General features: G+C 42.6%; 1 protein-coding gene across 1 annotated transcript in view; it reads right to left on the bottom strand.

Moving 5' to 3' along the window:
• Positions 1-25,479, bottom strand: part of CELSR1 (cadherin EGF LAG seven-pass G-type receptor 1) — a gene marked incomplete at both ends in the record, with an annotated part of 173,206 nt that overhangs the window by 16,605 nt on the left and 131,122 nt on the right. Inside the window, 16 exons of the mRNA XM_082308675.1 lie at positions 4,855-5,055; positions 5,695-5,821; positions 8,281-8,448; positions 8,763-8,964; positions 10,144-10,287; positions 12,455-12,638; positions 15,275-15,484; positions 15,805-15,899; positions 17,743-17,844; positions 18,678-18,861; positions 20,107-20,227; positions 22,260-22,401; positions 23,126-23,300; positions 23,628-23,741; positions 24,075-24,260; positions 24,748-24,914. Coding sequence (XP_082164801.1) covers positions 4,855-5,055; positions 5,695-5,821; positions 8,281-8,448; positions 8,763-8,964; positions 10,144-10,287; positions 12,455-12,638; positions 15,275-15,484; positions 15,805-15,899; positions 17,743-17,844; positions 18,678-18,861; positions 20,107-20,227; positions 22,260-22,401; positions 23,126-23,300; positions 23,628-23,741; positions 24,075-24,260; positions 24,748-24,914 — 2,522 coding nt within the window. The remainder of the gene's footprint in view (positions 1-4,854; positions 5,056-5,694; positions 5,822-8,280; positions 8,449-8,762; positions 8,965-10,143; positions 10,288-12,454; positions 12,639-15,274; positions 15,485-15,804; positions 15,900-17,742; positions 17,845-18,677; positions 18,862-20,106; positions 20,228-22,259; positions 22,402-23,125; positions 23,301-23,627; positions 23,742-24,074; positions 24,261-24,747; positions 24,915-25,479) is intronic.

Here is a 25,479-nt window from a genome sequence, read left to right as displayed (position 1 = left end):
GCTCCCCCATGCAGCTAAAGGCAAGTGTAATAAAAAGGTTTTGGCAGAACAAATAGACTGCCGTTAATTAAGTTTTTCAGAGTTTCAGAAAAGCTGTTCATATTGTGAAAGCTTTTTTTTTTTAAATTATGTGGCCTGTTCTGAGTCTGGTTCAGCTTTACCCTATCAACCCAACATGCTTTTGGTCACTGCCCTTGCCCTCCATGTTCTGTGGTTAATCTCCCTGTGCATATTTGCTGCACAGGTGAGGATTTTGGCTCTTCTGACCAAATTCCTTCTGCTTGCAGGAGGGGCAGGGCTTGCAGAGCTCCTGCCTCTTTCTCCTGGTGCAGAGCAGGAGGTGGGGATGCTCCTACAGAGGCTGCAGACCCTCTGCCCTGCCTCCTGTATGAGTCTCACCTGCACAATGCCGCTACACTGAATTCAGCCACAGCGTATTTAACTGCATCAGCTAAACCGGTCTCACTGCAAAGCCAACAAATTGCTCCTGAGAACGGCCACCTTCAGCCCTGCATGGACTCAGTGCCTCCCATTTCCACATCAAGGGCCATCCTATGGTTTTTCTGCTACTTCATTCTTTCCAGAGACAGAGATATCTCTCCAAGGAAATGTGCTATTTTGGTACAGTTTTGTTTTGTCTTAAAGTAGACCATGTTTTGTGCCTGATATTAGTAGATAAAAAAGTACAAAGAAATTCTTGTGTTTGGCAGAGGTGGAGGAGAGGTGTGAGACAGATCTTAGGTCTTCAGTTTAGGACTAGTGCCTGAGAAAATCCTTCTTGCTCTGAAAAACTTCACTTCTGTGGACAGAAATCCATGAAGCTTCAGCCCAGCAAAAGTGAACATGCTGAACATGAGCAACAGGTGATCTATAGACCTTAACCAAAGAAATCTAGCCTTTCTTCGAGCAATTTTCTTAGCAGTTAAGTGAAATGTCTGTCTCACTAATAGGCAAAATTTGACGTGATCTTATGATCTAGCATAAGATCAGCAGACCATTTTGCCCCTGTGTGCTGCTTTTCTGGGACTCTTTTTTTAAAAAAATTGAGAAGCAAAAGCATGGACGCATCCATGGGGTAAGGCAGTGGCTGTCTCTTTTGTCCTTGCAGCTCTGCCCTTCACTGACCTTGCACATCTATACTTCAACAAGTCATGGAGAATGCCTGGCCGTTATCACTGGATTAAATTGATGCACCCAGAAGCAGATCACCACCTACTCTGCAGATTAATCCAAGAAAGTGGAATCAACCTTTTATCTAATGTCAAAATCAAAGTATTTAACTACAAAGTGGAAGAGTGGCTTCTAAGCCCTACCTGGCTTGAGCAGGGGGATTAACCCCCTTCTCATCCACTGCAGAAAACCGCCCTAACCACCAGGCTGTAGGATATTCTGGATCCAGAAATGCTCAGCTGTACCGTCCTCTTGAAGCTGTGCTACTTGCAGTCAGGCACAGAAGTCATAAGGACAAGCAGAAAGCAGGCTAGTGCTGGCTGGGTAGTTCATGTCTTCGGCTGGGAATATGGGGATCTGGAGCTTCCAGTCCATGTTCTGGATTTGGTTTTTATCCTATGTCAGCAGTACAAGGTGGACCACTCAGCTCTGCCAGGCTGAGAGCAGCAAAAATGAAGGACCTGCTGAAACCAAGGACACTAAGTCCTTAGTGTGACTAGGAGGAACAACTATGGTGGGCAAACTGGTAGCTGAAGTCATCTTTGTGACCCAATAGCAACCTTGAAACCTCTGACCTTCACTGACTTGCATTTCTGTAATATCTGCTAACCACCTTTGCCTCCCAGCTTAATGGTTTGATGGGTGAAAACAGGAATGACCACAAGCATCCGACACCTGAATGGAAGTCTCACAATTAACCTTCTCCTTTCAGAAGCAAAGCAAAGGATTTTGCCAAGGATCTGTTGATAAGCTTTAATTAAGAGCACTTTGTGTAACCATTCACTTTTTGTTTCAAGATGTTTTACATTGTGTTTTGGATCCTTTTGTTCCCGTGCAGCACTGACCCTGCTTTCAGATTTTGGCATGACTTTTTAGTGTTTTTTCATGGTATAATGCTCAGAAACTTAAGTTTCCCTGTTTAACTTTGCTGAGTGAAGGAATCATACAAAGACCGCCAACTTTCTGGATTCACTTACTGCATCAGCTTTATTATAACACCAAGTGTTATTGAAAATGTAGCTCACCAAATAAAAGACCTTTCTTCCCTCTATGTAAGCAGGGCTTTTTTTGTTCCTACTGGCACATGCATATGAGTAGGCTGCTGCCCTGAACATTACCTTTTTCAGGTAGAAAAAGAAAAAAGAAAGAAAATAAATCACTTTCTATCAATAGTCCAGGGAAAGATTAAAACCTCGCCCAGAAATGTGACTGTTAATTTACAGAAACCCATAAAAGCCAGGCTGGGTGCCAAGCAGCGCAGCATTATTTGTGCTCCAGCATTCCTTCCCTCTTTATGTTCATCAGTGCATGACTCGTTAGACAACTCTCATTCCATACAGACAGATGAATAATTGTCTCAAGCAGACATGGCTTACAGCCCTCCTAACTTCTCAAATTGACTAGGTAGGCTGTAAGGAGCAGCTTTCTGCTGTATGAAATATATTCTGTAACTTAAAGATCTTTGTAAGTGGGTTAAAGGTTTGGGGTGTTTCACTGAGTCCTGGTAACCGTACAGGCCATAATCACACCATGAGCCCCAAAGCATGAAAATGAGAAGGAGCAAATGAGAACAATCTCACCAAGTACGACCATTAGTATTTGTGGTATTGCTGTAATGAACTGTTTTACTACTCTTATAAACCTTTGCTTGGTGCTTCATGATACTATGAAAGGAATCTGGAAGTGAGGAGCCATCATTTACAGCATAATTTTTGGTAAGATCCTGCAGGGATGTGGGCTTGGCCCCCTGCTCCTCAGTATTCATGTTGGAGAACTGAAAGAGTGTAAACTCCCCGCTAGTTAAATGCAGTGAAAAATGAGTGGTGTGCTCAAGAAGGCGTGGGAAAGATCAAGTTACACGAAGTGCTGTGGCTCAATTGGCAAGGTGAGTTCATTTGGCCAAAGCTATTTTAATATACAAGCTCGTATATTATGAACCAAAGACAACATCGGTCACACATGATGTGAGACCATATCCCACAGGGCAGTTCACTGCAGAAGACCTCTCCATAGCAGCAGATAACTGGAGTTCCTGGTGCAGAGGAATATTGGAATATGGGACTGGAAGCTACACTACCAGCTGGAAAGCTTTGTCCAGTTTAGCATTCATAGTTTTTGGAAAGATAAAGTGGGGGAAGAAAGCCCAGAAAAAACGCAACAGAATAACCTGAACCTTCAAAATTGAAGAATTTAAGCAGCTTAATTTTATTTAGTTTTCCGAAAGAAATACTATTGAACAGAGGCTTCCTGAGAAGACAATTTTTGTAAGAGAGGTCTCTCAAATTTACTAGGAAAAGGTCTTGACAGCACTCAGTTACTGGAAGTTGAAATTAGACAAATCTGACAGCATGTTTAACTGGGATGAGACACTACGACACCTTACACTAACAGAGGCAAGGGACTCTGCCATCATTCCAAACCTCTAAGGCAAGGTCAGTTACTTTGTAAAATGCATGTTATAGCTCAAATGGATATCAGAATCCAGGGTGACACTTTAGGCTTATGTTACATAGTAAGTGAGGCTGCATGGTCAGGCACGATGGTGTCGTTACCATAACGGTGATGATACCCATTGAATGTAGACATTTTCTCCCATTTCTGCTCCTTGGACAATGTGGAATCAGCGTGGTTAATTTTTCTTTTGTGTTTTCATCTCAAGATTGTACTTCCCTCTCAAAATTTAGATTGAAACATGTACAGTAAAGGGTTTCTAGAATATAATTTTCTTCAGAGTGTTAAGATAATCCCTACACTAACATTTTGAATATTCTTCACATCTGTTAAGGACGTACTTTTTATTGCATGTCATCCCCCATCTGTCTACTGACCAGTAAAGGCGACTGTGAAGCTTGGCAGTGCTGGAACCCCTGCCTGCTTGTCTCCTACCTGACTGCATGGTAACCATGACTTTTGAGATGGGTACTACTAAGAATTAGCAGCAATACTACATATAATGCTACATAGTTAAGATAGTAATGAGGTCCTAGGTACAGAACATACACACTTCATGTGTGGCATGTATCTCATATTCAGCCCATTCATAGCTTGCATTTCTTGACATGCACGATGCTGGAGGTACCTGCACTAAGCTTTGGCAACAGATAAGATGGGCTGAAGCCAACAATCACTGTGGCTGGAAGGCACAAAGCCAAGCGACAAGTTTCCTACTGATTCTTGGGTGTAGCAAGCTGTCCCATGCCTGGCAAGTGGCTTCTCCAGAATGGCCATGGTGGGTGTGCAACATGCATATTAGCACCTGCACAGCAACGCATAGTTGACAACCTACCAGTCAACACCAGGAGTGATTTGGGCTTGTGAGGTACCTACTGCAGGAGAAACTGGAGAGCCTCCTACTGAACAGACAAAGCAAGACAGAAAACATCCTGATGGAAAGGAAGGAAGAAATCAGTATTCAGGGTTCAGTTCCTAAGATAAGTCTTCAACAGGGCTGCTGTCATTTGTTCTCTGAAAATAAGATATAGTCCTATCTCCTTGTATTGCTATTAATCATGTGAAACACACAAGAATATATTAAAAGTCTGGTGTTTTTCAAATGACTGTTAAGGCCAAGCAGAAGTAGAAAAGAAGAAAAAGTGAAACAGCTGGGAGCAGGTCAAAGCTGCAGCATGAACCCCTTGATTTAAAGCTTGACAACTCTAGCAATAAGCACAGAGTAACTCTTACCGGGTTTTCAGTCTGGTTGATTCCAATAAGAAAGACGAGCTCAGAGAAGAAAAGAGCAGCCACCAGGTTTTTGTGGATACTGTGCAAGTTGGAACGTAGCGTGCGGATCAGGACCAGCAGTATGAAGGTGATCAGCAAAGCCACCAGCGAGATGGATACGGTTGTGTAAGTGACGATCTTCAGTGGAAGCACCTCCCCATTCTGTAGAAAGACAGATTGACAGGACCTCTGGGAGTTTTTAATTCCTTTTCCTCCAATTAAATCTACTACTGAGAAATTCAATGTTTTCATTACTCCTGAGCCAAGGTACAGATTTGCTTTAGGACCAACAGGAGGGGACAATGCCACCTCTTAAGTCACTCAACATGTTGAGTGTGTACAGGCAGTACACAGAGGGAGCTGAGAGTTAAGCAAGAATCCTGGTGAATTTGATGCTGGACTGCCCCTGTTGAGGCTATCCCGAGATGCTGAAAAACCTATGGTGTTTACGTCATTGTCCCTGCTATTGTAATTCTAGATGGACCTAATATCAAGTCATGCCACAACTACCACGTGTCTGTAATCCTTGTCTCACTACCACCTCTGCACGGCTCTCTGCAGCACAGTCTGGCGCAGTTCTGCATTGCTAGCTACACCGTGCACCAACCAGGTAAGAAGCTCCTTTCAGCAGACCCAACGGCCGGTGCTGTAAGGCATGAGGTAATGTGCTTCTGACACACTGCAACGTGGGATCGATCCGCTGACGACGCTCTGACACATGTTCAAAGCTCAAGCTCAAGATCTGAATCAAAGCTCTTGAAAACCAAGGCCCTTGAAAATCATGAGTCTGGCATCACCCACCTCTCGTTTCGAAATGTCCATCAGGACAGCAAAGCTGGTTATATGGTTGCACTGGCAAGCGATATGGCTCTGGTTTCTGGAAAACAGCTCACACCCTCTGGAGGACCAGGCACCTGTCCCACCAATCCTGCAGGGAAAAAAAGGCATTTCTGAGAGCCATCCTCTGATCCCCCCTCACTGCCTGCTGCTATTGCAGCTCTTGCTCTGCAACCAAAGGGGACTGTAAGTACCAAGACAGAAATGTTTATAGCTGTCACCTTCCTGAAAGAGTATCATTAACTTAAAAACCCTTCAGTTGAAGTAGTTTCTGCTATGACATGTGGCTTTGCTGGCCAAATTTTGTGGTTTTATAACAATCTGTTTTGAGTTTAAAAAAAAAAAAAAAAAAAAAAAAAAAAAAAATCTTTGCTTTTGTGTCAGTGACCACATAAGCAATATGGGGAAGTGATTGCACAGAGCAAACTGCTGTAACAAAGGTAAAAAAATAAAAAAACCACAGAGATACACATGCTTTTGAGTCAACTCTATTTCCCTAGATTTAGACACTGCTTGTAAAACTCTTGCGTGAAATATGTTTCAGCAGTAATATGATTTTATCATAGTGTTCCTCTAAAAAGTAGACAAGAAAAAGTTAAAAACAGTAAACAATATTTTCTATCAGGACATCTCTTTTATCAACATTGGGTTGAAACTGCTCCCTTAAAAATTTTTCCCTGTTCAGCCTTGGTTAACTCCAGTGACTTCAGACATTATTTTCTTTCAACATTAATTATCCTATTCTGAAGTCAATGAGCAATAAAAATACTCCCGTCGTTACTGAAAGAGTTTTTGATTAGGTATTACAGGAGATTTTTCTCATTCAGCAATAAAATATTTGTTAAACAGTTTTAATATCACTTTCCCTTGAAAAGTAATCACTTTTTAAAAACTCCTTTGTTACATGCAGTTTAAGAGCTGCTTTTTAACTGTGGCTGTAGGAAGACGTAACACAGACAACAATGCCATTGAAGTTGCCAGCAAATAGCTAATAGATGAATCACTTCAGAGCTAATGAGTTATTCAAGCCCATACAATGTTTCAAAATTTATGAAAAAGGACTTGCCATTCTCTCATAGTTGGCAGAATCATCTGTACATAGCAGCAATTACACTACTTTACGTGCAGCAAATTTAGTAGTTTATTATTGCTAACATAACAGATTTCTGTTGCCTCTTCGATCCTTTCCATGATATAATTGCCCAAAGCTTTTGACTAGGAGGCAAACATTTCCTAGGTTAGTTTGCTCTTTTATTTCCAGCACAGGATATTGCCTTTTAATGGGTTTTTCCATAGGTTTACTAGAGTTTTTGGATCATTAGGAAATGAGTAACAGCTATTCCTCTTACCCTGGGCAGACAATATCATCCTCTCACTATATACCTGGTTTTATGGTTGAAAATTGCATTATATATATAGTTACAATATTGTGAAATCATAACATGCAGAGCATGTAGTTACCTCTCAACACATTTTCTTTTGTTTTATCCATACTCTTGAAATATCTCCAACAGGACTGTGCTGTTTCCACAATGCCATAAACCCAACAAAACACGAGCATATACAGTTCTTAACATTTTTCACATTTTCAAGAAAAATATGTCTGTATCTTTAACTTTACTGAATACAAAAGACCTAAATGAGCCATTTTCAGAACATTTCATCTCTTCCCTCACACCTGCCTCCTAGAAAGTCAAATGCTCCTTGCTTATGTTCTGCTTATGTATTAGGATTACTTCCTAACAACTGCAAGAGGTCTAAGGTCCCAAAGAAGGTATTCCCTCTCCCTCCAAGTTTTCACTAAAACAAATGAAAGCAAGTCCACAATAGTTGACGGAATGAAAGGTAAGTTGCTTCTTATCTGTGCAACTGTCTTTGGGTTGATTTTTGATTCAAAACTTTGAGATTCAAAAATTTATAATCTCTACTCATATAATTTTATCTGCAAAACCTCAGTCCTCCTTTTTACCAACATGAAGACTTGGGTTTGTAATGTTTTGCACTGGCCCTGGCTGAGGCATCAAGGGTGGGTGCCTGCTTGCCATGTACTCTGCCCATAGTCTCTGCAATGTAACAAGAGAAGATTCAGCCCATGTAAGAACTGAAACATCTCCTGGCGATGCCTTCCTTTTAAGGAGGGTGTGGGGCAATGAGAGTTCTGACTTATGGACCTCAGACGAGCCATGAATTCAGGCACTGGAGTCGGACTACACCTGTCCAGATATACATCTGTGGGCAAAAAGCATGAGCAAATAGAAGGAAATTGTGAGATTTATTATTGCTGGGTGAAAATGAACCCTGCAGGAACACATGATGGCACTGTGTTTGTTAGAAACCACATGGCTAATCCTTTGTTTGAGGACTTATGATTATTTTCACTTTTCTCAGGTTGGTGAGAAGTGATTACATGGCTCTATTCCACCAGGAATCAGTTGCCAGTTGAATAAACTGAGTGAAAAGGGTTTTCCTCCAGAATTATCCTCCTGGGTGGAACTTCTCTGCCACTGAGACAGTTGCCACACACCGCCCTAAAGCGAGCAGGATACATACGTGATGGAGTGATTCCAGAAGACACAGACGGGCTTCGTTCTCTCCTCTGTTTCCAGCAAGGTGTACTCCACTATGATGGGCTTTTCCATCAGGTTGGGAGGAAGCTCCCCGTCACTGTGAATGGCTGTGCTCACTACAGGTGTGTTAATAATAGGGCGATTTGGCAATCTGCAGAAGGAGAAAAATTGCAAAATGATCTAAAAGTTAAAATGCAAAGCGTTGATTTGGTAGGTTCTGCAAATCAAAGATTTCCAGTAGCTTCCACTCAGAAAATGAAGTAGATGCAACATCAGCCTTCCACACAGCTGTGCTTCCAAAAGCTGCTGGCACTACTGACGTGGATATTCTCCCACAGTGTGCCAGAGTGACAACTGCAGCACAGATGACATTTGGTCAGTATAAAAGCAGCTCTGCTTTCCCTGCACACTCACAGCAAGTGGAAGAAAGGATCTGCACAATTCACAAATAGCTTTGAAGTTTACCTCAAGCTCCTTCGGTCAGGATCATAGTTTTCAGGCAGGAGGTGTCCCAGGGATCGGTATATGACGACCATGGCAACAGTATGATGTGTTGAGTCATCTGGGTGTCGTTTCTTTCTCTTTGTAAAAGCACTCTCAGAGCTTACTGCATCACTCTTCACCTTAGAGGATAATTTTTGATTTGAAGGCTTCATTGTAGGCACTGCTATGGGATTAACAGAAATATTAAATTCTTTCCACACAACTTTGGAGATATCATTTAAACTGGTAATTTTGCTTTGTGTGATTGCAAAGATACAGAAATGTTACTGATGTTATAACTCTAGGCTTATAACATTATATTTGATATTTTTAATAAAATTTTTAATCAAATAACCATAGAACCATGAATAACCATTTAGTCTAGCTAGAAAATAAGCCATTTCTAAGCTAGAAGATCCAGAAGTACATAAATATTCTGTGTATGATTTAAGGAGAACATTAAAACAATATGCATGCTATTAAATTGCACGTACCTTTATATATGGCAAAGCTAGTGTTACAAATACAACAATTGGTCACATGGGATTTCTCTCTGCTAATTCTATCACATAATGAGCTTTCAATTTTGGCAGTATGTCTTAAAATTCACATCCCCTTTTTCCTTACAGAAAAGATACAAGTCATACAAACAGGTGCCCTATTTTCTGAGGAAAAAGTCACAAAGATGTATTAGCTTATTCATTACTATGTGTTATCTTCACAAGTGTTACTATTTCCCCATTTGGAGGATATTCAGCCATGGTATGTGTATAATAATTGCACTTTGCGTTACCCTCTCTCTCTTCCCTTGCCCAAGGTAACTTGTGGTTCCTCTCAGCCATCTCCAGGTACTTCAGAGACACTGGGAAGCATGTACTTGCCCACGTATTCTCCCTCATCACCCATCTCCCTGCGCAGCTCAAGGCTTTTTATTTGCTGTCAGGTTCTGATAACACAGCTCTGCTCCCAGATTTGGATTCTCCATCTCTCACACCGCCTCCCCTCCATCTCTGCAGGGACTGGGGGAAGGTGGCCGTGGGGCTGCAGGCTCCAGGCAGCCGTCCCATCCCGGTGGGAACGGAGGCAGAGCATTTCTCCCGCATTGACAGGGCGGTTTGAGGGGCCATGAGTGAGACCTGACAGACAGGTACAGCAAGTTACGCAGACCCCCACGCTTGTCGTTGCTGCCGGCAGGCAAAATGCCTCAGAAGTATGCACAGCTGCTCCATCCCTAAATAATGTTCGCCTGTGTAGACGGTTGCCCCACTCTCACCCTAGTACCACACTCCGCTTCACGAGGATTAATCTCGCTACTTGGGAGTTAGTCAAAATTGCCCTCTGAATGGCAGCAGAAGGGTTTTACCTTTCCTCTCTGAAGGTCTGAACAAAGTATCAGGGAAGACAACAGATGACTCCAGATCTTTTGGATAATCTTCTTTAATCTCATGAAATCGTGGTATTCTAGCTCCCGTGAAATTAGACTTGTCAAAGATGTCAACAGCAATAACTGGGGGGGAAAAAAGTTTCCCATAAAATTAACTTCAATGCTTTCAGATACGATATTGCAACAAAACAAAACACAACTGAAAGGTTAAAATAATTCTAATTTCTCTCAATACTTTAAGTGACAACTAAAAGCTTACGTTTCAACATTATGTTACGTTTATCAAGTTACAAATACATTTTGCATAGGCAGTGGAAAGGAATTCACAAGACAGTATCTCATACTAGGAAAACACTACCGCAAACACTGGATATATAGAAATGGCATGTTCCAATTTCAGACTTGCTTCTTGTAGGGAAAGATAAATCTGCTGCTTCAGAAATATACTTCTGCATCTGTTAAATTGCAACGTCAGCTAAGCAAAGAAATAACCTCGATTTTACCTGGGACTACTCCTTAGTCCTCCAGTTCTTCCCCTACACTAGCAGTTCCTCTCTGGCTCATTAGCTCCGTCTGTTGTCTAACTGCCAAAATATTTAAAAGCAGCTGAGTTGGCTTGAACTTTCCTATTTAAGAGAAGTCATTGAGTGCCAATTTAGGTGTTCTAATAAAAGTGAGAAGCTGGAAGTCCTGGGGGTAACCCTACACCGAAAGCTGTGATCCACTGCAAGTTTCTATACGGAGAAATATCCAAGTTAAGATCTGCAAATTCCCATTCCTTTCCTAGTCTCTAAATAACTCCCAGATGAGCCATTAGGAAACTCCATTAACACCATGTTCACCTGGAAAAACTGTTCAAAAGAAAACAGACCCGTTTCAGGCCAGAGCTGCCTCACCCCTCCCAAGCTCATGCCTTTTTACTCAGGAAGAGCTGGTTGAAAAAAAAAATCACGATTTACAACCTGCAAGAAATTCTGGTTTTTGTTTTCATCTCAGTTCAGTTGGGTTAAAACACTGAGCATACTTTTTTCTGAGTGTGAAGATAAAAATATTTTGATTCTGATAGTTCTGAATCAAAAGGAAATATTTTGGTTTTGGTTTATTAAACAGAAATCAAAGTGTTTCAGTTTGGCTTAGTTCAACAATAATCCGTCCCCCCTGGAGTTGATGCAGGACTTTATAAACTTTGTAGCTTGACTGTCTCATGCCTTTGCTTTTTACACCCCTGTGACTGTGGACATGAAGCACTCTCAGGACAAGGTTTGTAGGCAAATGTAAATTCATTTCTTATACCAATGGGTGTAGGTGGGAAAATAAGACAAGCTTTTGGGCACATAAGCCCTTCTTCAGGTCTGAAATAAAAACCAGATAGCAATGCCTCTGAAGGTCACCCAACTCAGTCTCATCACCTGCTCAGAGCAGGACTATCACCAACACCCGATCAGCTCAGACTGTCGGTACCTGGGGAGAAAATGATATAGAGAGGGTAGGGGAGAAAATGGGTAAAGAGGCCGACCAGGCTGTGGTTGCTGTGCTTCACTCGTACGTGTACCGCGGGGACATCTGTGAAGTACGTCACTGTCCGGCAAGTGCAGGAACTGCTCTTTGCTTGTTAGAGGAGGCATTTGCTGTGATGGATGGGGAAAATATCTGGGTATGTCTGATGTTTCCTTCTCAGTTTAGACCTGTTCTGGATATTTTGGACCCCAAGGATTTTGCTCTGATGATGGGTTTTGCAAGGCTGGGAGTGTGTTTGAAGGCTTGGATGGGTGATTCTGAGAAAATACCTTTCAGCATAGGAATTTCTACAGAAGATGATTTTCTGGATAGGTTCCAGGGTAAGAAAACATATGAAAATCAGAAGTATACAATCAATAGTAGGTTTTTTCTTGTACTGTAGTAATTCTTCAGGTGGTGGTGGTGGGGTGATTCTTTCAAAGAAGTAATGTACTTATGTTCAACCATACTAGGTGGTCTCAAAAGGTATTACCTTTACTTACAAACTTTGTCCTTCCTACCATCTGTACACTACTGTGACTGCAACAAAATGCCACAGGGAGCAGTGGCATGGCCCAGAGGGAAAACAGATCAGACACCTTCCAGGAGGCCCCCATGGCAACTGAGAGATATGGATCAAGGCTCAACTAACTTGAAATGAATGCACTGATTACATTAGAAAATCCAAGTACGTTGTTTCTCAGTGGGTACTATTAAAACAAACAGCTAGCACCTCTATCTAGCAAATTTTTAAAGCTCTAATACAAAATGGCTTTTCAACACAGATACTCACTCATGTTAGCGGCAACAATGACAAAAGGTCTCATGTAGGTTTTCTTCATGTTCTGGGCCACGTTGTTGAAATATTCCTCGTAGTGCCTGAGCAGGTGAGCAGTGCCACCCTCCGTTCGCTGAATTTGCTCCCAGTGCTCCTTGTTGCTGGGGTCCAGTAGAGCACTACCCACTTTGATAATATTCTGAGAAACAAAGTACAAGCCTAAATTATGAGGCAAACAAAGCACTGGGTTTCAAGTGAGGAATATTGAAAATGATTGGCACTACTGCCTCAGGTGAGCGTGTAATGAAATATTTTAATGCAAGCAGCCTTATGAAAATATGCACACCAGTTACTCACCCTGAGGTTTTTTTGTTACATAAAGCAAATCCCTCCAAACTTTTTATGAGCAAAGTAAGCCAAAATTGGAGGTTATAAGAGAACTGCTTACTTTCTTTCCCCTTTAAGACAGGAAACCTAGCAAGAAAATGCAGAAGCAAAACCTAACCATATTTTCTTTGTCTTGGAGAGATGAGAGACAAGAAAAGCAGAGTGCTTGGTGTGTACACTGAAGAATTCCCCCAGAGAAATCAAAATAATGTGATATGTTAAAAAAAATCAAAAGAAAGCTATATATAGCAATATTGCTTTCTCTCTTTTTTTTTTTTTTTTTTTACTTTGTTGATTCCTGGATAACTAGGACAACTTACACGGTGAAGAATGACAAGAGCGAATATTAACTTGCATGTACAAACTTGAAGATACATAAGAAAACTTAAATTATGTTGTTTCCCCCCCATTTTTATGTTGCTTACAAATGGTGTTAAAACAGAAGTTCTAGCTGAGGACCTGCCCCTTCTACCCTTTCTTACAAGAATATCCAAAGGGACCCTCAGGCTGAATGGAAGAAGACCCCAAAAGAGAGCGTTAAATGGCTTAAACGGGAAAGGTGCTAAGAAGTTTTTCATCTTGGTGTACATATGAACTACATTGTTGTGCCAAAACCTAACTAAGGTAAAATTTGCATAAATGATGGTAGGAATTAATCATAAAGTTCTAAAATAGCCAAGGCAAATATTTGGATACATGTAACCCTTCATTTAGAAGCAAATGGGGAAGATGCTATATTCTCTAAGTATTGTCTGAGGTTCCAAGCACATATCTATGAGATAGAAGAGGCTGCCAGTATGACTACCTACTAGGGCGAGGAGCACTACATGGTTCCCCAGGAACGCAGGAGACACATGCTGTACTTGGTACCAGGCCTCCTCAGTGTTTGTGAATGTTATTTATGTTTTTTTATTATCTATTTTTCAGGCTCCTACCTGAGACTATTAAAAAAAAAAAAAAAATCCTTCTCCCCTTGTGCTCCCTCAGCCCAGGATGTTACCTCCTTTTTCTCGTGAACTTTACTGATTAGTGCTCAAATCCCTGACCTATCCTAAAAATATTTAGGGAGTTCTTGAAAACATCATCTGTATGAGTTTCAGTGCCAGGTGCAGAGAATAATAAATTAAAGCAGAGGTTTCCAAACCACTTTTTTTGCTTACTGTTCTTATTTTTACTTAACAAAACATGCTAAAAATTAAGTTCCTTCTCAAGATCTGAATGGGGAAATCATTCACTCCACAGCCTGCAAGTACAAGTTTGTCAGCACAGTTTCTCCTTAGGAAAGGAAAAACGGAATCTCTTAAAATCTGGTGCCTCTAAATGTTCAACGTTTCAGAAGTTCTCCACTCTGTGTTGACTGTACAGCCGAAGACACTGCAGAATTTTCTCAGTCACATTTCCTCCTGCTCCCCCCTCCCCAGGGACGTCCTCTCCTGGTGCAGCTTGGCCTTGCACAGGGTCTCCAAGGTCACCCCAAAGTCTGCCTGACCTGGTTGGTCCTCCTGGAGTAGTGTGAGCAGTGAGCTGGGTGTAGCACACCTTCAAAGGGAACCAGACCACCTTTGGCCAGCACAGAGGCCAGTCTTGGCCCATGGAGGGTTGTTCCAGCATCCCTATGCTGGTGCCTGAGCTCCGGGCTCTGCTAGCACAGGTTCAGCAGGATGTTTTAGCTTGGACTCTGTGCTGTGCCATGGCTGGGATCTTGGAAACAGTATTGGCAAGTGTGGACAGCAGTACCCTGCAGCACACATGGGAACAAGGATCTATGAGACCGACATGGGTCATCCAACCGTTGACATTTTCAGACCACAGAAAACTCCCAACTTCCTCCACATCTCACATTTTTCCACCACAATGGTCTTTGGTAATAACTGGGTCTTTCATGAGTGCCCTGACTAGCAGAAACCCTCTGGCACACATTTTTGTATGTGCCTGCATCACTTAAAATATCAGTATGGTATGGAGTGTCTTTCAATGTACCAACTCTTTAATAAACATGACTCAAGTGTTTCCAAACTGAATTATAAGAAACCTTCAGAGTCAGTAACTGGCTCAGAGTTAGTTCACTGCACATTTAAATGAAAATGATCACATTAGGCAGGTTTTCCAACAAAAGTAAATATGGTACACAAAACTATTTTATCCAGGAATAATACATCAACTTGATTATTTTTTCATTTGGGGACTTTTGCTTCTGGTTGTTACTATGATGATATTCATTCTAACAGCACTTTCTACGATATTTGTATTACACGTATGTGTGTGCATACACACACGCATAACCAACTTTCCATTCTAAATGGAGAAGACCGACTCATCTGTGACACAGATTAAGCAATTACATGATATTCACTCCACCTTCGTCAAAGACAAATATAATTATCTACTGCCATAAAACTTTTAAGGGGAACTGTAAAGGCTCAGCACAGTGTATAGTATCTCTCTTACTTCATTGAATTCCACATCCCTCGTGGCTGCCAAGTCAAACCCTTGCTGCTGGCTCTCATATTGAAGGACCCGGATCATCATCTGGTAAGCTGTCCTCACATCGTTGCCATACAAGCTATGTGTGTATTTGGTGGCATTCTGCAGCACTCTCACGATACGTATGGTTTTGTCTCCATCCAACTTGGTCTCATTGTGGTGTAACTTCTCATTCTGAATCAGAGACAAGAAGGAATTAAAAACCCAATGACTATCTTTTTTTTTTTTTTCATTCTAGTTACAAAGACAATCATCATTTAGGGATTTTTGGCACAAAGGAGGTGTCTGATCAAAATGGTGTTTGTCTTGAGAAAGGGTTGACACGACAACTCAATGGAAAAATGTAACTGAGAGCCAGAAAAGCACAAGGGTCCTGATGGGAAACGAGGGGGTTCAAGGGTTCAGTCAAAAGATGGAGTGCAGGGATATCAAACTGGAGTCTGAATTGATGATCATTTACAAAATAAAGGCAAAACCGAGAAAACATAGCTTACCATGATTTTTAGATCCACAAAAGTGCTGGTGGTGCAGTTGAAAAGCTCAGGAGGCAGCCAGCCTTTCTCAATGTTACAATGGCGAACCGCGTTTCCTGAAGGAAACAAAGTGGTGATGGTAAATACTGTTCTGAATTTGCTGGGTAAATCTTCATAGATTTCAAATATCCTAGACTTTCAGATTTCCTACATTTTCAAGTTTCTTAGAGCTACACACATATTTCAAACTGGGATTCCTGTCTGAGAAAAGTTAACAACTACTCATCTTCATGAATCATTTTCCTCAGGCTTTAGAGAAAAGTTAGGCAAGCTTCAAGATCTGCCCAACTGCTCTCAGACTCCCTGCCCTAGTGTTCTCAAATGAATTCAGCAATTTATTTATACCAAATATGAGAAAGACTGTGCACTTCCTAAATATTTCTGAAGACATATCCCTGCTCGGATTCCTGTGCAATAGCCTATATAGGAAGACCTCCCAGATAAATGCTGTCTTCATGTCAAAACATGCTAGCACCTTCACACGCTGCATGCAGTAAACACTTCAGCCAACACATATAATTGCCTTTTGCCACTTGTGAATGGTCTGTGAACAGCTTACTGTTTAATTTAGCCTATTATTTTGTACTATTTGTCAAGTCATTTTAAAATGTGATTCTTGGCTGTGGATCCTTCACAGTGAATTGCAAGTTATCAAATTCAAAATTTATATTGTGCTAGTTAACTTGCACATAACATATTGCGTGTGTCTAAGCCATTCAACTACTAATAGCTAAACAAGAATTATATTTAATTGAACAATATTTAATTATATTATTTCTCTTCCATGATTAGGTGAATACAATTAAGCCTCAGGTTTTAAGCCTCAGGTTCATAGTCTGAATATTCATTATTATAAAGCTTACTTTTTTGAATTTTCTGTAAAATTCACTTAAAATGTACAGTTCCTTTAAGCACCCTTGCCTGCTAGCCTATTTGCTAGAAGAGACACTGGGGTCAGCCACAAGAACAATGCAGAAAACTTACTTTAATTCAACTTTATACTGTTCAATAATGTAAATATTCTTCACTTAGAATTGATTTTTTTTTTTTTTTAATCTCCTAAAATCCTCAGAACAGGAGCTTGGTTGACCACAAATCTTCTGCACACCTACAGGCAGTGACCTCGCCCCAGTAATATTTGGGGAAGCCACATAACCATTTATAACTCATGGAGCCTGAGGAGCGCTCGCAGCAGAGAGTTACCAGGCCCAGAAATGAGACAGAGGTTTCATTTCCCACAGAACAGCCTTCAAAAAAGATTGTGAACTCCGTTTTCAAAAATCTGATAAACTTTTTCAGGGACACACGTGAAAAAGCACACTGTCATTTGCTTGCTGTACAAAACGACACAGGTCATGTGCTTCATAAAATGCGTTTTTCAGCTGCCTGAATTATGGGTTAGAGAAACGATGTCAGGTGGAAAAATGCAAGTTCTGTTATAACTCTTAGCTTTATTAGCCTGCAACGGTAGTAAAGCAATCATCACACAAACGATTTTCCTCATTTTATTTTTGCCCAAAGGAGCTGTATTGCTAAAGAACATGCACAAATCGCTACAAACTAAAAGTTACATGTGTAAGAATTGCTTGATGAAGTAAAGAGAAAATAGAAAATCGGACTGTGCTTTTTTGAAAATACAGATACAGAATTTCTGGTCTTCATATGTGTTTATCTCCTGCACTTTTGTATTTATTTTTTGCTACTAGTCCAAATGTATTTTAACAGTTCTTGAGTTTCAGCTAGCTAAACTCTTCTGGTTGTGATATGCATGAGCTATGCTGTAATCTCTAGACGCAATGAATTAATGCCATTCCCTATGTTCACATTTTTTTTTGCTCTTTTTTCCCCCTCAAACAGGCATGTAGATAAAATAGTTAATGTTTTACCCAGGGAACTTACCCACTGATCCCTTAGGACATGGCACAGCAGCTGGCTGGCCAAACTTGGTCTGTGGCCACCAAATACCAGCTTCGAAAGCTTTGGGACAGCCATTATAAATTACTGAAAACAGAAAAAGAAATGATGCAATTTTTCTGACAAGATAAAAATCACAACAAGGAGATATTTCAACCTGCCTAAAGGATCTTCCTGTAATTCCCAAGCCCCGTCAGGATACCTGACCTCTGCAGTGCCTTCCAAGCTGTAACCCATCAGCTGCTCCTTATCCAGCAGCGTGGGCAGACAGGTACAGGCAGAGGAGAGCTCAGGATGATTATGGGGCTCTGGATTTTGGCTCTGCCTATCTCTGCCTTCTCCTTTATTGTGGGAAAACGTTTCCCCTTCATTTCACCCACACACTGTGGTGAGATGGCTGCTGCAGCAGCTTTGTGCTGATCACAGGAGGAGGGTGGGTGGGTGAGAGGAAAGGCAGGATGGGCAAGACGGGGAAGAAAGGCAGAGGGCACCAGGCGTGAGGCACAGCCTCTCTGGGCAGAAGGCACGAGGGCTCTCGCCTGCCCCTTCAGCTGCAGCACAGCAATACAATGCTGCACTGGCAGATGAACTCAGGTTTCAAGTAAAATTGGGATTAGTGTTATGCTCTCCCCCACTAAGCTTGCTATATTTCCATTTGATGAAAATCAAAGAAATATGAGCTTTTTTCTTTTTCCCCAACCCCCGTGAGTCATATTGGCACAGACATAGGAGCTGGGGTGCATGTTTAGGCTGCTGCAGCTCCCATTGCCTGTACTGGAGCCACCCCTTTGAGCTCATGTGCACCCCAGGATGCAGCTGCATGCCCACCGCTGTGCACCCTGCCATGTCCCTGCTGCTAGCGACTCTGATCCTGCAACTACAGCCCAGATGATCAGCAGTGCTTGCTGGACAGGAGGTACCTTCACAGCCCTTCACGGTAACTTCAGCAAACGGGTTGTCGCAGCGGTTGCACTGCCGCCCTATGACGCCAGGTTTGCAAGGACACTGTCCCGTCTCCATGTCGCAGGCGCGCGTGTGGGAGCCAGACGGGAAGCAGTCGCAGGGGTAGCAGGTGTCACTGCTCTGGGGCCTGTAGTAATTTGCCTACGAAAAAACAAAACAAGAGACACAAGGTATTTGACTTATGTGCCAAATTGCTTGTGTTTCTGAAATCCTGCTCTAGCATCACGTGCATCATGAAAGGGCTAATTTTGCAAAGCACGGGATAATAATGATATTACCATTAGCAGAAAACATAATAGCTATGGGAAGTGTGCTGTGTGAGCCCTGGCAACGCGGAGGGGCAGAGCTGAGCGCCAGGGGGATGCCTGGGCTGCCCTGTGCCGCAGAGACCCGGGGTTTGGACCACCATTTGCAGTGGGGCTGAAAGGCCCACGTTACTCCTCATGTACTTGCAGCGAGCACCCAGCAAACATATTCTTGGAGGATTTGCAGTTTTCTCTGCTTTGCAGTTCCACTCTTGTATGGCATGAACAAGCCAGTTAGGAAACTTTTTGCATCGTCCATTTATCTTTCATGTACAGGGTAGAGAGCAACCAATGATCACGTATTCAAATCGCATCTGTAAATGCTTTTGATCTGAGGCATTACGCGATTACACAAGAGCATGGTGCTGGCGCCCCACTGACTCGATTTAACGCAACAGTGGCTGTGCGTCCTGCTGGCATTTCGGAAAGAAGTATGGGGCCAGAGTCGCTGCTGTCGGTCTGCACAGGCACAGCTCCTCTGATGTCATTCAAGCCTATTGTAAAACCTATTGTGAGAAGTCCTTTGTAAAACCTTCAGGAGGGAGGCGTCTCCCCTCCCACATCCCCCGTCTGTCCCTGCCTGTCCACAGCAAATTCCTCTAAAACTCGACAGAGCTGTCACTGAGGAAAGCATTTAGCCGCTCATATTATTTACCTCTCTCCAGCTGCTAAGCCTTTTGCTGGCCATTGCACAGGGGAGAGCTTCACCCAGCTGGCCCGAGCTGTTTCATGGCTATTACTCACTTGGGATACACAAAACACCACCGGCACTCCTCTGCGCACAGGTCTGATCTCCCCCGATAAACCACGCTGCACTTCAGAGAGATCAGAGCCAGGCTTTCATCCTCTCAGTTTTGCTTTCCAAACGCAAATAAGATAAGAGCTGCACAGTATGGTTTTGTGAAGGGCAGTGCCAGCAAAATGTTTAGGCAAAAATTAACTACACTGTGCACATATATATATGATACAAAGCACAACTGTGTGTACTTCGTCTCAGATACTCACTTGTTGTAGTTATTAGAGGTATGGTTACTTTTTAAACTAAAGAAATTTCGTGTTAAGACTGGTTTCTTTTGCTTACCTTGCAGTGGCATTCTCCATTGGTCTTATTGCAATCAGAATCAAACCCTTTACTAGTCTCACAATTACATGGGCCACAGATGGGATTTCCCCACCAGCCTCTGGGACAAGGCAAGTCGATCCTATAAAAGAAAATCAAATTGAAAGAAGTTCTTAAAAGCTCTTAAAAGAAGCTCTTAAAAGGTGGGAAAAAAGAGCTTTGGGCCAAATCTGCACTCAACTCCATCAGCTTATAGAGTATAATGTATCTCACTGCAGCAGCCAACAATCATTACATATATAAACATATATACACTGTAATAAAAGAAAATAAAGATTATCAGTGCTACAAAACCCTAGACGGAATGCTTGTCTACATGTTTTCAAGACCAGCTCCTCTATGTAAGGAGTATACATATGCACGAGCAAATGAAGTGCTCCTTCCTCTGGGAGAGGGCGATGGGGCCCATGCTGCCTAGTCCCACCTAGTCCCACACTCCCAGTCCCACCAGCCCCAGCCTCATGCTGGGGAAAGCGCTGGCCGGGGCAGGCTGGACAGCCTGTGTCGGGCTATGCTAGCACTTCAACAGCTCCGGCAGCTGCAGGCGGTGCTGAGCCCGTGCCCTAGTTTACCTAGCACCACAAACAGCCTTGGGGTACAGCTCCCCAACACTTTATATCCCACCCCCCATCCCCACGGGTTCCTGTCCCAGCCCTGCTGTGGGCAGCAGTGCTTATCCAGCCTGCGGGGACACCAGCGCAGGTGCAAAGCTGGCTGCAAGCTCACCCTACAATGAAAAGTCACTACTTTCAGCCAACCCGGCTTTCTCAGCCAGCTCACCACAAGGTCTGAAAAATCCTGGTCTGCCACAAGGGAGGAGGATGAGGACACATGTGGTTGGGGTCATGGAAGAGGGAAGGATGGTAGCTTTGACCCAGACTACGAATCAAAGACTATGATTCAGACTATGAGTGAAGCAGCACAGCTTGTTGGAGGCTGTGCAGCAACCCAAAAGCCACCCCTAGTGAAGGATAACCCTCATTTTCACTGCTTCTGTTTCTTCTGGGTGAGCTTCTGAGCAGGTTGTCCCACAGATGCCCCAACACTAGTGCTGGCAAGGAGAGCTCTGGGAAGGGGCCGAGGCAGTAACCAGGGTCTCTGCTAGCTGGAAGTCTTCGTCAAGCAATAGCCTGAAGGATGACACTGCTGAGTCTGTGATCAGCATAACGCACAAGGAATCCCCTCCCTGCTGCTCATTTTAGGAGAGAAAAGCTGTTTGCCGTCTGTTTCAAAGACCATGCTGGATTTTGTTTATGGTAATTGCCAGGTTTGTACTTCTATGTTTTATAATATGAAAAACCACAATGCTGCACTTGACACGATGGCAGCAGATAATGACAAGGGACAATGTCTCTGCATCGCTAATCCAGAGGAACGAAAGATGAATCTGGCAACAGCATGGCCAACATTTGCAAGCCGACACAACAAAAGGCGAAGGAAGAAGCTTTTGGTTTTCAAAGGGGGGGAAACATCACATGAGCTATTCCTAAATGGGCAGACAAATGCACTTCATTTGCACATCATGAATGGCCCATATTACAGTAAATCAAAGTGCCGTCTCTGGGATAAGAGGAGGTCGGTGGCTGAATGCTTATCTGAGACAAGGAAGCTGGTGACAAGGGAATCAGCATGTTTCCCCTACACAGCAACAGGGCATAGGCCTCCCAGACTGTCCAGAAGAGATGGCTTTTTGCCAGCCCAGGGACTAGACCCAAACTGTAAAGCCATTTTATCTGGCCACAGGCCACCTAACTGGGTGCATCGCTCTGTGTGTGTGCTGGGGGAGCCGAAGGAGAGATGCAGAGCAAACTCAGGCCAAGCCCACCACAAGGTACAGGTCAGATGCAGTGCTGTGTAACACAGCACAATTGGTCTAGCCCCTGAGCTGCTGCTGAAGAAAAGTGGCCCCTGAGTATATGGAAGTTTGCCAGGTCTCTGGGAAGAGAGCTCAGGAGTGCCAAAGGATAGGGAGCCTGCAAATACCATCTACTACCAACACTCGAATTGTAACAGGGAAGCTAACTGAAGCAGAAAAGGAATGGGGAGGACTGCTGCCTTAGGAGAAGAGGTACCTGGAAGGATCAAGAAACCAAGAACAAAAATAATTCTCTTACTTGCTCTCGCAGTACTGTCCATAGTAGCTTTGTCCACATTCGCAGGTGTAGCCATGGGATGAGCTAGGTTTGTGCACGCACGTGGAGACATGCTCACATGGGTTCAAGTTACATACATCAACACAGTCTCTCCCAAAGTACCCTGGGGAGACAAGGTCATAAAATTACAGCAACCATTGTAATTTATGATTTGCATGTCTCCAAAAGACCATTTTAAGCTTATACACTAATAACACATCTTCAATAATCAGTAGATTCCCCCTGAGATACTGTCAGAAAGAAGGTACTCTTTTCCCTCTCAGCAAAAAAGATAGTGGGCTGTTCTTTTCAACAGTCTGTTAACATGCTTGAGGCACCCTTGTGCCTTTGGTTCCCAGTTTTATATTCAGGGCATGTGTTACAAATAGTTTTGTATTCTCTCCCTGTGTGTATGGGAGGTGACTGTGCTGGGTGCTGACAGCATGTGCTGGCTACATGCACCAAAACAGAGAAAACATTCAAAGTATCTCGATTAGGATGCAGGGTGTGAGACTGAAATCCAACAGCAGAAAAGGCTGGGAAAGAAAAAGAAAAAAAGAAAAAGAAAACAGACAAAAAGAAAAGGGGAGGTGTGTGGAAAGAGCCCTTTGGACCAGAGATCGTCTTTCTGTTTGGTTGATATGTTGCCTAGAATAAATGGTCCTTAGTCCATGACTGCAGTTTCAAGGGTGCTACAGTAAGACTGAGAAAGATAATACTGATTGGAAGAGGAAGAATCAGAAGATGAGCACTTTGCAAGCATGCTGCTGCTGCTGCTCTTCTTCTGACGAGCGCATGAAGATGTGATCCAGCTCTTGGATGAGTGCATGGGATGGTCACTGCGTTACCTGGGTCGCAGACGCAGGAGTAGCTGTCCCAGTCATCACTGCAGTAGCTGTGCTGGGGACACGGGTTGGAATCACAGGGGTTATCCACTTCGCAACCCTCTTTCACATTGATCTTGATAGCCTGTTTCATGTTGAGTGTAGCTATATTTGTAGATGTCTCTCCCATTCTTACTCCCTGGTGACAAAAGACAATTATTTTTAATTTAAGAGTCTTCATTCAGAATACAGTACTATGTGTTTCACTACTTCCATTAATCCACGAGGCTATGTTTTAAAGAGACATCATCTGATGAGCCAAACCCAGAATTTTTTCCAAATGCTGTTCCCCTGTGAGACCAGATTTGTACCTGGGAAAGTGGGTGAACTTTAATATTTTGATTCTTAGATATTTTGATGGAGGAAACAGAAATGTTCAGGGATGGATGAAAAAGAAAACACCACATTTTTACATGGGTATTTTGTTAAAAGTTCAAAGTTTGTTGCTACACTTTTCATTTCATACCTGCATACAGCCATAAAATCCCTGCTGAACAGATACTTGGTCTCCAGAGACACCTCCCACAATGATGCTTTTCATTTTCAGTCCAGGTAGTTGATTTCCAATCTGCACAGTGCTCTGTTGAGGAAAACGACAGCCAAAAAGATGCACTGTCATCCTCTGTGACACAGGCAGCCTACTTTCTGTAGTGATGGAGTCAAGCAGTAGCTGACAGTAGATTACAGAAGAAATATCAAAGCAGTGAGGAGCTAGACATCTGACTGCGGCTTTTTACAGACTTGTTCATAAGATACCTTATCATTAGGCTTAATGAATTAATGTAACTTCATTAGGCACAAATCACTGCAGAACATGACTCACAGCACAAGTATTTAGCCACAATGCTTTATCCTACTTTCTCCTAAAAACATTTCTGGAGTGCTTAGTGGCAAAGTTATGATGCTGCCTTACCTGGTACATCCCGTAGTCTAAGGACATGACAGCAAGGTACTTGATGTCTTTACCATCTTTAGCACTTTTCAGCTCTATTAATAAATGATGCCATTCCCCATCACTGACTCGCGACTGGCTCATCTTCAAACTAGCAACCTGGCTCAGGCCACTGTACACTTCAAACTGCACATAGTTGTTCAGTATCTGTTGAAAAAAAAAAATGATGTCTATTTTTGCTACATATTTGTATTTGATGCGGAAGGGGGCAGAGGGCAAGATAGCAACATTTCCTAAGACAACCCAAAAGGGAAGAAAGCCCAAACAGTAAAGAAGGAAACACTTGCCGTAACTCCTCATATAACTTTGGACATTCAGACTCTAACTTACCCTACTGACAAAAGAATCCCAAAACAATCAAGAGACACATTTTTTTGCATCAATATTAATGCATGCTACTACCTCTGTTTAAAAAATAATCTTAAACCAGCAAATCTGAATTTTACAATGAGCTTTTGATCATTGATCTTTTGATCATTGATCTTTCGATTTTTGTAAAAGGCTGAAGAAATAATTTGCATTTATTGACATGCATTTAGCTGGGTGGACGAAGCTATGTAGTTCATGTGGCCATATCCACTGATGAGGGAGAATTTCTTAATTCTTTTCTAACCAAAGGCAGACACATTTTTACCTGAATGTTGATCTTGGATGCAGTCCCAGCATTGGCTTGCATTAACATGCCATTCACTTTCCGGGTTCTGAACATTAGCCCAATGTACCACGGCACAGAGATGGTAATGTCGAGGTCGCTCCAAATGATAATGCTTTCACCACTGAAACGCTGAGGAGAAGGCATTGCTGTAAATCAAAAGACAGGAGAGAAACAGTTGGTATCCTTCAGGACAAAGGTTAAGAGGACAAATGATGCTATGTCACAGTGATGGTGCAGGGTAGCTAGTCCCTCTTCCATTGAGCTATTTTTAATCTACTATGGAGTAAGAGCCAGTCTAGGGGAATTACTATGAAGCAGCTGATAGTAGTGTAAATTCACAAATTGCCCTTGTTGTGGGGTAGGCACCTTGTCTCGGTGCCTGCATGCAAAGGCAGCACCTCCACGCTGCTATGGCATTACACAGGTGAGAGGTGTTCCTAGAAAGGTGAGCTCAGGATCTCTACTGATACCGTTCTGCTGATGAGTGGGTGGACAGAGCAGGAAGTATGAGGGCAACACTTGCTGCAAATGTTTTCAACATATCCTTGATTACCTGCTTCTAATTAACAGATTAAACACAGAGGAAAAGGCTGGGAGGCAACAGGAAATATTAATTAATTATAAATACTCCAGGGCCAGATTATTAAGGTGTCTCAGCTACGCAGCCTTTTCACAGGGAGAAAGTTTGTGTGGAATTGCCTAAATCATCTG

This window comes from Platalea leucorodia, assembly GCF_965183815.1.
Source record: "Platalea leucorodia genome assembly, chromosome: 4".
NCBI classification, from domain to species: domain Eukaryota; kingdom Metazoa; phylum Chordata; class Aves; order Pelecaniformes; family Threskiornithidae; genus Platalea; species Platalea leucorodia.
Note: the sequence above shows the minus strand (reverse complement) of the source record. Positions and strands in the feature narration are given on the sequence as shown.